General features: G+C 37.3%; 1 protein-coding gene across 1 annotated transcript in view; it reads right to left on the reverse strand.

The window, feature by feature from the left end:
* ank3a (ankyrin 3a) overlaps positions 1-13,381 on the reverse strand; it is a 106,721-nt gene that overhangs the window by 39,196 nt on the left and 54,144 nt on the right. The window contains 4 exon segments of the mRNA XM_051133877.1: positions 1,944-2,046; positions 7,496-7,619; positions 12,285-12,323; positions 12,659-12,731. Of these exon segments, the coding sequence (XP_050989834.1) occupies positions 1,944-2,046; positions 7,496-7,619; positions 12,285-12,323; positions 12,659-12,731 (339 nt within the window).

Below are 13,381 nucleotides of genomic sequence, written 5' to 3' on the forward strand. Positions count from 1 at the left end.
GGAATTGCTGTCATTACTTAGGATAAAGCCATCTTAAAATTTAAAACTTAAAAAGCAGCATAATTTGCCATGGTTTAGGATTTTTCTTTATATAATGGACTTCAATTGTGCCCCCGAATTTGAACTTCCAAATGTAGTTTAAATGCAGCTTTAAACGGCTCTAAATGATCCCAGCCGAGGAAGAAGGGTCTTATCTAGCGAAACAATCTGTCATTTTTTTTGAAAAATAAAAAGAATCTGTATACTTTTTAAGCACAAAAGCTCGTGTAGCACAGGCTCTGGGATGCACGTTGTTGAATGATTCGTTCATTTTGAACGGATCTTTAATGTGACTCGGGAAGAACGAGTCATCTCGGGGAGTGAATTGTTCAGTCGCGCATGCGCAACATCCTATTAGGTTCTGTACTGAAATTAGTTCACCTGTTTCGAGTCTTCAGGTTTTTCGAGTCATTCGTTTATCTTATGGGGCTGTCACATGATGAACGAACGACTCAAACCCAAAAACTTAAAATAAGGTGAGGTGAGCTAATCAAAGACTAAAGACCCAGGTAAACAATAAGTTAATCTTTTCTTCTCATTTCTTATAGCATTACAGTTTTGTCTTGTTTGTAGTGTGATCAACGTTTGTGTAAGCAGTAGATGTGTTAGGGAAGTAACACGTAACATTTTAATTATATTTTGCTAAAATGAATGAAATGACTCGAAAAAAGATTTGTTCATTTTGCTGAATGAGACTCAAAGGTTCGAGTCGTAAAATGATCCGAACTTCCCATCACTACTACCGTAGAAAAACTCCATCTTATTTTCTACTACAACTTCAGAATTGTCTGACATCGTTGTAGCTTTTTGTTTGTAAACAGCATTTGACTTACTTGCACTTTGTTAGTCTTTGTGTGTTCGCTTTGTAAACACTGTGTCTGTAGTTCCACATGACCTTTCGACGTGATTCAATAGTACGTAGTGTCGTGAATGCGCATCCCAGAGCCTGTGCTACACAAGCTTTTGTGCTTGAAGAGTGTAAGTACAAATTTTTATTTTTCAAAAAAAATGACCTATTGTTTCGCTAGATAAGACCCTTCTTCCTCGGCTGGGATCATTTAGAGCCATTTGAAGCTACATTTAAACTACATTTTGGAAGTTCAAAATCGGGGAACAACTGAAGTCCATTATATGAAGAAAAATCCTGAAATGTTTTCCTCAAAAACCATAATTTCTTTACGACTGAAGACAGAAAGACATGAACATCTTTGATGACAAGGAGGTGAGTAAATTATTTGTAAATTGTTGTTCTGGAAGTGTAGTTCTCCTTTAATACCTGGGACTCCCTTTAAAATGCTGTCTATGAAGGTAGCTAATTAGGGTTTGTAAAAACATGGTAGTGTGTATGTGCTTCTAAAAGGAAAACACAGCCGCTTTTCCACCTTCAAAGTGAACTGTTCTAAGAACAGTAAGGAATAGTTACAGTCATATTTCCACTTCAGCTTGGTTCAGCATGGCACGATTACAAACCATTCTCAATTCTCAATAAACAGTTCTCAGAATGGTTGGCTAACAGTGCTGAACAATGCTGGTAGAATGTGTGCAGTGATGTCACCACTTGGGATTGGTCACTTATTTGTTGCCTGGCTACCAGTTTCTCTAGCTGGCCAAGCGCGCTATTTGAGCGAAGTAAACAGAAATATCTGACCATCCTCTATAACGCAGCTGCTTTTTACATCTCATACCATCTGTAAACACTTGCATTACCAAGGCAACAACTGAGGCATTTGTATTATGAGCTCTACTATCAGCCCCACAGTGAAAAATGAAACCATATCCCGGAACTCAACGGTTAAGCAACGAGAACACTTTGGCTCAACGTTGGAAAAGCGGCTACAGTACTGAATGAGAACAAGACAGCGTAATCCACGGATAAGAGTGATAAAGAGAGTTGGCGTTCTTACCGTGTCTTTGGTGGGCGCCAGCATCTCTTCAATCATCATGCTGTCCCGAGCGAAGGAGCTTCTGTTCAGAGTGTTGGACCTGTCTGAGCTGAAGGAGCGCAGACTGGAGTGTGTAAGAGGTTCACACATGTACACGAGCACAAGCAGATACACACAAACACAAAGCGAAAGACGCACAGGGACGAACGAACATAAACACAAAACAAAAACACAAAAGTTACAACATGCAACATCCAGGGAGAACAAAATCAAACCCCTCAGAGGAGAGAAGAGCGAAAGGGATATCTGATGGACAGAGAGGAGGAAGTAAGAAGAAAACAGAAATGTAGGAAAAATGCTGTAATTCTCGTAGCTTCATAAAATTAGGGTTGAGCTACTGATGTCACATGGACTATTTTAACAATGCCCTTACTAACTTTCTGGGCCTTGAATGTGTCAGTTGCATTGCTGTCTATCTCCAGGGTCAGCAAGCTTTCAGATTTCATCAAAAATATCTTAATTTGTGTTCTGAAGATGAACGAAGGTCTTACAGGTTTGGAATGACTTGACTAATTAATCATTTTGGGGTGAACTATACCTTTAACTCTTTGAAAAGTAATAGCAATCGCACACCTCTCATAAACAAATTGCACAATTAAAGGTATAATTTACTATATGTCAGTATCACAAACAGTGCAGGTCTTGCTATGTGCCAAAGTTTAACACTTATTGCGAGTGGTTTTGAAAAAACCCCAGTCCATGAGGAACAGTTATAGCAAGCACCGCTAATAAACTGACACTTTGAATAAGTATTTTTCAGCTCAGATCAAATTTACGACTGTGTGAGTGTGTGCACCCTTCTGCAGTGCTGTTAGAAACGCCTGGATCTCTGCAGGACAGCAGTCTTGGGCTGGTTGCACGGTGTGTGTATGAGAGATTGAAAATTCTGCAGCAATCAGCAGGATTTAAAGGTACAGTACTGTAGCGCACACAGCAGAACTGCACACGAGGGTGTGTTTACGAAAGAAACCGTGTCGGCTTGCGAGCTAGTTTTTGGATGAATGGGTTTACAACTTTCTTTCCATTCCTTCCTCTCATCCTCTTGCACATCAGGTTCATTTGTCCTGATCTGCATAGTTTTTATGATTCTGTAGCACTACAGCAGCTGACTCTGCAGCACAAGCTCTCTCTGCATTAACTTATCTCTTTTTCCTTCCCTTCTTCATCATTCTCCTTCTTTGAATAGAGCCAGCATTGTATAAGAAGGCAGTACTATGGTTCTATGTTCATTTGCATGCATATGAAACAGCATACAACAATTCTGAGGAATATTTATATTCTAATAATATGCTTCCTACCTCACATTCTGGAACCAAGATGTGTGAATGTGTTTAAGCACACAATGTGGATTAATTATCCTCTCTAACTACACTGGTGATCATAACCAAACATGCTTAGAACACCATATCTATTTTAATTTTTGCAATAAAATTGACCTGTGATCAATGTGGTGAGTCATGGCCAATTAAATGTGCCGTCAGCGATGTGACAGAGTAATTGGCCTCAACTGCTGACTGATCAGCTTGAAGCTTTTGTCCCTGGATGTTACATAGAGCACCACACAACTGAAACAACAGCAAAACACAACATATATGAACACAATCCATGCCACACTAAACAAAAACTTATAAAGCAACCAAAACACAATAGTTAGCACACTATTCATTAATATTTTAGACATCGAAAACATTTAAATCCACAATATTTCACAACACACAACTACTGCCCACTTTTCCTGTTGTTTTTAAAACACTCCTTACATCTTTTGCATTTATAAACCAACTTCGAAAAGGTTAGATGGCTTTTGTGTGACCGATAAGAAGCGTGTTCAGCTTCGGAGCCGGATAGAACAAACTAAACGTCAACGCAAGAGAAGTTCATAGAGCAAAACTCCAGTTGAGATGCATGAATTTGTTCTATCAGGCCGAGGAGCTCAGGCCTCAGTGTATGATAGGGATGAGACTCCACAGAAACGCACTGCACCAGATGGCTCGGTGGAGCGGGGCATGATGGGAGTTGTAGTACGTATGGAAAAGGGCAGAGACAGAAACCACAGCTACGGAGAGAGAAGGCGAAAGGCACAGAAAGGGAAAGGCAGAGAGAAAGACATCACTCTTACCTTATCCTGGGGCTAGAGAGAGTGAGAGAAGCCGAAAAAGAGAAAAGAGAGTAAAATGTACTGGATGTGGCAGAAGCAGTGAGAGTTAAGCATGGCACTGAGGCTCTGCCACAGCATGTGTTGTGCTCCTAGACAGGACTGGGTACGCGTTTGGTAAAAACAGTCAACATTACTAGCCCTATGTAAGAGCAAACAATGCCAGGCGGATGTTAACAAAACAAAAGAGGCAGAAAATATGAAGCTCTGCATAGAAACATCATCTAAAACCCAATAGCAACAATCCAAATACCAAAAGTATTATAAAACTTTTCAGACATGAAACAATGCATCTTACCTTGGCTAAGCAGCTGGGATACTGAGTTGCAAATGACGTAATTATAATGATCTATACAGCTAATTTGACTCACATTTGACTATTTAATGCCTCTTGCGCAAGCAAGCAGCAGTGTCAATATCCAAATGCAGCTAACCATAAAGCTAATTCTTCCCTCTGAGCTACACTAGAGTTCTAAAACGACCAATCCATCATTACTAAACGTGATAAGAGACTGAAGGTCCATCACATCACACCTTCACGTTCACACAAACTGAGTCACGCACTTTCCAGACTTTGTCACTCAGCATTCCCTTCCCGGTGATGATGTAATTGTTTTCAGTCATTTATTCCCTGTCCTCGAACATTATAACCACTGGCACACAAAAGCCAGCCAGTCAGAACTCACTGTCCCGTACAACAACAGCAAATCAGGCTTCATTGTGCCACATAATGCTCGCATGACAGAAGTGGTACCTTTCCATGCTAGTGTCCCACCTCTCCCTCACCTGCTACGCTCATTGTCCATCAGCCACGATGAACATGACCTCTTAAATGAGAGAACAGGATGTACTTCAGAGCAGAACACCACAGATGTGCGTCTTCTGGCCTACAACTTTTTTGATAAACTTATAACTTACAATTAAAACATAAGGAACTATAAGGTACTGTTATAGAAAAACATGTACATTTTTCTAATTTAACACAAACATAACGTGATCTGATCAGATTTGGTATATGGTTATATTATGGATGATCGTGCTTACAAGGACATCATGTTTGTTATGACTGTAAAGATCCATTTGATCATGTTTCATCAACAAAACATTAAAAGGATAGTTCACTTAAAAATGAAAATTAATTTCTCACCCCCATGTCATTCCAAACCCCTAAGACCTTCGTTTAACTTCAGAAAACAAATTAAGATACAGTTGAGGTCAAAAGTTTACATACACCTTGCAGAATTTGCAAAATGTTAATTATTTTGCCAAAATAAGAGGGATCATAAAAGATGCATATTATTTTAGATTTAGTACTGACCTGAATTAGATATTTCACAAAAAATACATTTACATATAGTTCACAAGAGAAAATAGTTGAATTTATAAAAATGACCCTGTTCAAAAGTTTACATACACTTGATTCTTAATACAGTGTTTTTACCTGAATGATCCACAACTGTGTTTTTTTGTTTAGTGATAGTTGTTCATGAGTCCCTTGCTTGTCCTGAACAGTTAAACTTCCTGCTGTTCTTCAGAAAAATCCTTCAGGTCCCACAAGTCTGTTTTTCAGCATTTTTGTGCATTTGAACCTTTTCCAACAATGACTGTATGGTTTTGAGATCCATCTTTTCACACTAAGGACAACTAAGGGACTCCTTAGTCACTTTGCAACTATATGTGTATGTAAACTTTTTAACAGGGTCATTTTTATAAATTTAACTATTATTTTCTCTTGTGGATTATATGTAAATGTCTTTTATGTGATCTTATTCAGGTCAGTGCTAAATAAAAAATAGCATGCATTTTATATGATCCCTCTTATTTTGGTAAAACAATTAACATTTTGCAGATTCTGCAAGGTGTATGTTAACTTTTGGTCTCAACTGTATTTTTGATGAAATTCGAGAGCTTTCTGACCCTGCATAGAGAGCAATGCAACTGATAAGTTCAAGGCTCAGAAAGGTTTATTAAAAGGTTCATTAAAACAGGAGAGAATAAATTGTTGAATAAAGTGTTTGCGCAAAAGAAGTTTTCTTGTAGCTTCATAACATTACAGTTTAAAAACAGATGTCGCATGGACCATTTTAATGATTACTGTCTTACTAGTAGTCCATACTACCTTTCTGGGCCTCGGAGTGTTTCAGTTGCATTGCGGTCTATGCAGGGTCAGAAAACTCTCAGATTTTATCACAAATATAATTTGTGTTCTGAAGATGAACAAAGGTCTTACAGGTTCGGAACGACATGAGGGTGAGTAATTAATGAAAATGTTTAATTTTTGGGTAAACTATCCCTGTAAGCCTGTAATTAGCATCTGTTATGCAGGAATTTACATTTGGTTACTTGTATGTTTCCTAATCAGATACCTATATGAGCATAAATAGACCATATGTAAATGTGCGTCTATGCATTAGGTTGTATAGGTCATATGTATAACTATGTAAATTGACACATTCTCATATGCAAGCAGATTTGATCAAATAAAGTGCATGAATGTTATATCTTATAGCCATAATCCACTTTACAAAGTCTATTTATCAATCTTACATTATTTTTTATTTATTTTTCATGTTGAGCATTATACTAACATCTGTTTTTAAAAACAACTTGGTACTCTTTTAAATTTATTATTTTTTAACTTTAAAACATTTAAATGTTTTTATATTTAATATAAATATTTACACAGTTTGCAACCACCATTTACTGTTACAAATTCGGCAAAAGTTGCCCAGCTGTAGAACACACGTTTTAGCCGAAGTGGTATAACTGCATGATGTAACCTCTTTTAAAATATTAAATACTGTAAAATATTAATGTCTGCACTAAAAGTACAACAGGTGCTTTTCTGTTATTATTTGCATAACTGTTTCTCATAGTTTTATCCTGTCATCTAAAAACACTTGTGTCAAGCACACTGTAACTTAAATGACACATGGTCAGTTGAATTTGTATAGTGGGAACAGTTTCCAGAGAACTACAATCCCAGTGTTTATTTCCAGTAAACAACTGGATATGAAGACTGACAGCACTGAAGCACAATGAATCTGACAGAGATTTGACTATTCCTGATTTGCTTTCTACCACCTTCCTGTTCCTGAAGCATTATTATTATTATAGCAGACTAAAAGCCAATACACAAACACAGTAGTAACACTTTCAGTGAAGACCACCTGAACACAACATTCTAAACCTATCCAAATGATTCTCCATCCAAACACTTCTAAAAAGCCATCTACTTTGTGCCATAACAACCTACAAATCCATATACATTTGCTACTCATAGAGAACCGGCATAAGAAACAAACAGCTTCACAAACAATCAAGCATCCATACATAAAATCCAAATGAGTGATATTACCTGGCAGAGCGGGCTCCAATACTGAAACCCATGTACCCCTCCTGCGGTAAGGAGTCATCCCCTAACTCCCTCAGGTCCTGTGGCCGAAGATATTTCTCAGTCTCGCCGGTCATCGCATCTTCACCTGCAGGGATGAAACAGGCTGTAGGTGAGCTCACTTGAAGGTGAACTGGTAAGGTGACCTATCAGCAGCTGCGGCAATTACCTCCCCCCTCGCTGCTCTAATTAAATAAAACCCAAAGTGACTTAGAATACACTTAATAACAAGACAGTCCCGCTAGAGCAATCTGAGGTTAAGTGTCTTGTTCAAATGCATTCATCTCGTGGGGTGAACCTACCAGTCCACACAGTCTTCTTGTGTCACACAAACATCAAGCTAGCAGCTTCTAGATTATTAATTGATGTCACGTAACACCTGGGTGTTTTTCTGTCCCACAGTGAATAACAGAAACTTAGGTGGCGATATTTCACTGACACATACAAGAAACATTCTGCTGCATCAGGGCACCACTGCGTCTCCTGCTAAGAAGTTTCCATCGCACCCCCAAGAGTTTCTTAAACCTGATTCAAAAACAGCAAAGGCTGGTTTGCTAGTCTCTCAGCATGGTCTGCTTGCTAGTTTTAGAAGGGTCTGGGGCACTTTCATGCAGGTCAAACAGGGACATCAGCCTAAACCAGATAAGACCAGCAAATTATCTTAGTCTGCCATTATTTAAGCTGTTTTTAAAAGCACTGGACATTAGAAACATGACAATAAAAATATAAATCAATTTCATTTAATAAATTACGTTTTCAAACAACACTTTTTACAAATATTATAGTATGTATCTGACGTTCTTGTCTTATGAAAAAAAGTTTAAATTAACCTAAGACAGTTTGCTGGTCCGTCAACTAGGGGTTTGGGGCACTTTTCAGATGATCAAATAAGCTTTAAGACCTGTTTTAACCAGCAAAACGGTTTTGTTGTTTAGTATAACGTTAAAGTCTAAGAAAATACTCAATTGTAACGGTTTTATAGCCATCGAAATCAACAAAGCGGTAATATTAGTAATAATTCGTAACTTCTTGCTAACGTTAAAACATAAAAAGCAATGGCTGCGTCTCAAATCATTGCTAGCTGTCCACCTAGTCATTATCGTAGATATTCAACGCCGTTAACTAACGTTAGCTCTCAAGTTTTTGGACAGTCGTTAATATTATAAAATAAGGACGCGGCTATGTCGCACAAAATGACGCCTAGGTAGGCAACTCTCAAGGATTTGAGTCACAGCCAACATCTTTTCCGTCTCTCTCTCTCATAAACGCGACTCTAGCTTGTCCTCTCTCTCCGTGCTGCAGCCCCTCCCCTCCCGCTACCGAACTCCTCCGTTTCCCTAACCGGCTCGCTAATACCTTCCTACTCCGGTACTGAATTAACGACTTAATGACAACGAGCAGTCATGACAAAGACTAATAGACGACCATGTCTAAAAAAAGATGACACTGTATTTGACTTCACTCTTGAGTTTTTAAAGTATACATATACAATGATATATCCGAGCAGCGTCCAGCCGGTGAACGCTGTATGCAGCAGAGCCCCAAAACACCGCAGTATTTTGACACACCGACAGTCCGTATCAACACTCACATAAAAGCGCTGCCATATCCCACTCCGACACAGATAAATCCGTTATTAGCGTATTCCTCCGATTATTTGTTCAGTTCTCAGTGAAGCCTGTATCCTTCGAGAAAAACACTGATGATGAGGACTGATGATGAGGGTTGGTCATGTGAGAGTCTTTCGTCCCGAGTCGACCAGAACTCTCGTGGCACTGGATGTGCGAGATTTACATCCGTACATTCGCCCGGTAAAAGTTAAATCACAAGGCAGCCTGGATCAAGCGAAGGAGGATCTACCAAAGCTGCACTCTCACATGTCAGGGGAGCTCTGCTCTCGTTCCAGCCTCGCGCGTGCGCGCGCGCGCACACACACACTCAACACACAGCTCCTGTGTGTGACTGTGTGTGTGTTGCTAAAGATTTTGCAGGTCTAGCAGCAAGTGCGAGGTGGTAATAAGACACCAAGTACTGTCAACATAGTTCTCTCAAGAGAATGAAGGGAGACAGTGCAAGCACTTTTCTAATATATACCTTTTCTGGTTTGGCTGTACTTCTGAGGGTCAAATGTCATCATAAATACAAAGAAACTTGTTGATAACTGACTTGTGTGTACCACTTTACTCACTTTTTGAAATCCTCATATCTGAATCATGTTATGCTTTACATTATATCTAATCTTAGCTGACAAACCCTAATGTCAGGCCTTCAGACCGAAAGTTAACAGGTCTGCACCAGTGTTGTTATTGTTAATTTAACATAATCTAAACTAATCTAAAATGCTTATTAGGCAACTAAGTGTTGAAGCTGAAGTACTAAAATGCTCATCTCTAATATGGCATCATAAGACATAAGTGTGTAAATGTGGAAAAGTTGCTCAAACAGATAAATGTTTTTTCTTTTATCAGTTCATGTCAAGGTCTCTTCATGCACTCACACTCAGTCACTGTAGAACATTTATAAAACTCATTACAAAGTGCTGAAGAACATTACATAACTATAAGGAAGTTCACCTGTCTTTTAAGTACTGTGGTTACAGTGCATGTACGCAACATCTTTTAACTGTGTGTAATTTGCTGAACTAGGCACTGTGCTCTTGGACGTGCGTGGGGCGCATTAGGCTTTGATATTAAAAACATAAAATATCCCCATTATGATATTAAAATGACTACACTGTGATAAAATTCTAAAATAATCAAAAGAGATTAACAAAGAGATTAAATACAGGGTGCCCACAGCCCCGAAAATTTCCAGATGTGGAATAGTCATGTAAAAACAATTTTAAAAACAAGTAAAATTTAAAAAAAGGTAAAATTTCTATAGTCAAAATATTTTACAGTATATGTTATATTTGTTTTATACAATTTAAAAAGCTAAACTTTTGAATGACAATTATGATTTTATTTAAAAGTGATTTGAAAACTGTTTCATCCATAATTAAAGAAAATACTTTTCAAAATACTTTTCAAAAATAAATTTTTGAAAATGATCTCCTATAAAATAAATTATTTTGAATGATCCCCATCCAGTCATCACAAACAACTGGTAAATTTATGGAAAAATCATGTAAATTCAGTTGTTGAAAAAAAAAAATTAATATGTGGAAATAAGTTTAAGGTAAAACACAAAAATTACATAAAACCATAAAAAATAAAACCAAACTTTACTAAAACAGAAATAAAGAAAGCTAAATAGTACTATTTTAAACAACAAAAGCCAATAAATCAACAAAAATTAAATAAAATTAAAATGAAAACTAAAAATATAAAAATTAACATTTTTAAAAATAATAAGTAATATTAAAAAGATTAATATAAAAATATTGGTAACACTTTACAATAAGATTCATTAGTTAACAGTGGTTAACTACATTAGTTAACATGAACTAAGAATGGACAATACTTCTACAGCTTTTATTAATCTTATGTTAATTTCAATATTTACTAATGCTTTATTAAAATCACAAGTTGCATTTGTTAACATTAGTTAATGCACTGTGAACTAACATGAACAAACAATGAACAACTGTAATTTTATTAACTAACATTAACAAAGATTAATAAATAGTGTAATAAATGTATTGTTCATTGTATATTAATGTTAGTTAATACATTAACCAGTGTTAACAAATGACACCTTATTGTAAAGTGTTAAAATATTAATAAACAAACATACATACATAAACAATACTAAAATAGCCATGGGTTAGAAAGTGTAGGAGCACTTTACATGTAATCATATTAATTTAATTCTATAAATCCAAAAAAGTTCTGTAAGGAAGAACTAGGTTTAGGGTATAGCAAATATAATTAGTGTAAAATAAAAACAATAGATGTCGGTAGTCAGTCTCCTCCATAATATGACGACAAACAGGTGTGCATGAGTTACAAAATCAGACTGGGGATCAAAGGTGCAGTGCTCATTGCTTCTGACCGACACAAGCCCTACATGCACAGCTTAATGGGATTACACAGATAACTTTCAGGATAACCTATGGATCTATTATAGGCGTCTGCTGGTAATACACGCACGCACATGCACAAACGCTCACTTGACCTCTCAGTGTACTGCTAAGACAGCAGTTTCAACACTAGACTTCAGCATTTACTGCTTTATCATATTCCAAGATTGTCTCCATAACTATCCCTCTCTATTTTGCATGTCTCTCCCGCTCTCAGGTAGAGGGGTGACACCTGTGGGCCAAGTCAGTGTCACCGGCGGCATTGTGAGCATATCTGCTGACACACACGGTAACCGTATACCCTCATCCCTCCACGTAACCATGGAGAAGGGTGCAATGAGGGACATCAAGCATCATGAATATTTCAACGTTGCACCAGGAGACGAGAGAGAGAGTTTGGCATCATAGTCAACACGTGGAGTGTTTTCTTCTCCTCCTGACACACTGCACGTAAGCTTCACTGTATCCCAGGCAACTGTATGAGCCACATACAGGCTTTTGTGGGCATCTGTTATTGTATGAGCATTTGTAAATATGAAAAAAAACTGTGTGTGTCAAGTTGGCATACACAGGAAATCACAGCAATCACACTCTGGTTATATGCATACAGACAAAATACACAGCGCACTGCAAAGCCAGGCGAGAGGAACGCATCTAAGCCGAGCGAGTGTGCGCTTGAAGCGAGGGATGATTACAAAGGGAGTGAAAAAACAGAACTGCAGAAGTGTGTACCTTCTTCCTCATCAGCCTGAGCTTCATGATCTTTCACAGCTGTCAAACATACAGTACACAGCAATAGGTTAAACATACACGCTCTCACTCTCTCTCTCACACACACATACACACAAACACAGAATAATTAAGGCAGATAGTGTCAGCCCGGTGATCATGGTGCAAGCTAGTGGGGCAGCTGTCAAAATGATTTGAATATACCGCTGGATGCAAGACGAATTTAAATAATATTTTAACAACTGCCTCACTGACTCAGTGTGCAAATGGTCACAGCTGAGTGAAGAGTTCTTTACAGCAGTATAAAACCATATAGTTCACAAAGAAATAGTGACACTGTGCATGGTGTGTTTAGATCAGCACTTAATCAGTTTTACCTTCATCATCAGACATGTCGAGGAACTCATTCATGGTCTCCGGGACGTTGATCTTGTGTTTCTCAGTTACAGGCTGGTCAAAAATGGAAAATAAGCAAAATGTAAGTTAAACATACTCAGATTTCCAGGAGAATAAATAGCATAAATTGCTAATTATATAACATAATAATACAACTTACTTTTAAAATCAAATGTCATAATACAAATGTAAAAATTCTGGTTTATACCGATAATCCGATAATTTTTTAAAGTTATTTCCTATAACCAATAAATGTGACCATGGACCATGAAACCAGTCATAAGGGTACATTTTTTAAAATTGAGATTAATATGTCATCTAAAACTTGAACAAATAAGCTTTACATTAATGTATGGTTTGTTAGGATAGGACAAAATTTGGTCGAGATACAACAATTTGAAAATCTGGAATCTGAGTGTGCAAAAAAATTGCCTTTAAAGTTGTCCAAATGAAGTTCTTAGCAATGCATATTACTAATCAAAAATTATGTTTTGATATATTTACGGTAAGAAATTTACAAAATATCATGGAACATGATCTTTACTTAATATCCTAATGATTTTTGGCATAAAAGAAAATTCCAAGACCCATACAATGTATTTTTGGCTATTGCTACAAATATACCCATGCTACTTAAGACTGGTTTTGTGGTCCAGGGTCACAAATTACATAAATATATAGGAATATTAATATTTATATTATTT

The sequence above is a fragment of the Labeo rohita genome, chromosome 17, assembly GCF_022985175.1.
Source record: "Labeo rohita strain BAU-BD-2019 chromosome 17, IGBB_LRoh.1.0, whole genome shotgun sequence".
In the NCBI taxonomy this organism is placed as follows: Eukaryota; Metazoa; Chordata; class Actinopteri; order Cypriniformes; family Cyprinidae; genus Labeo; species Labeo rohita.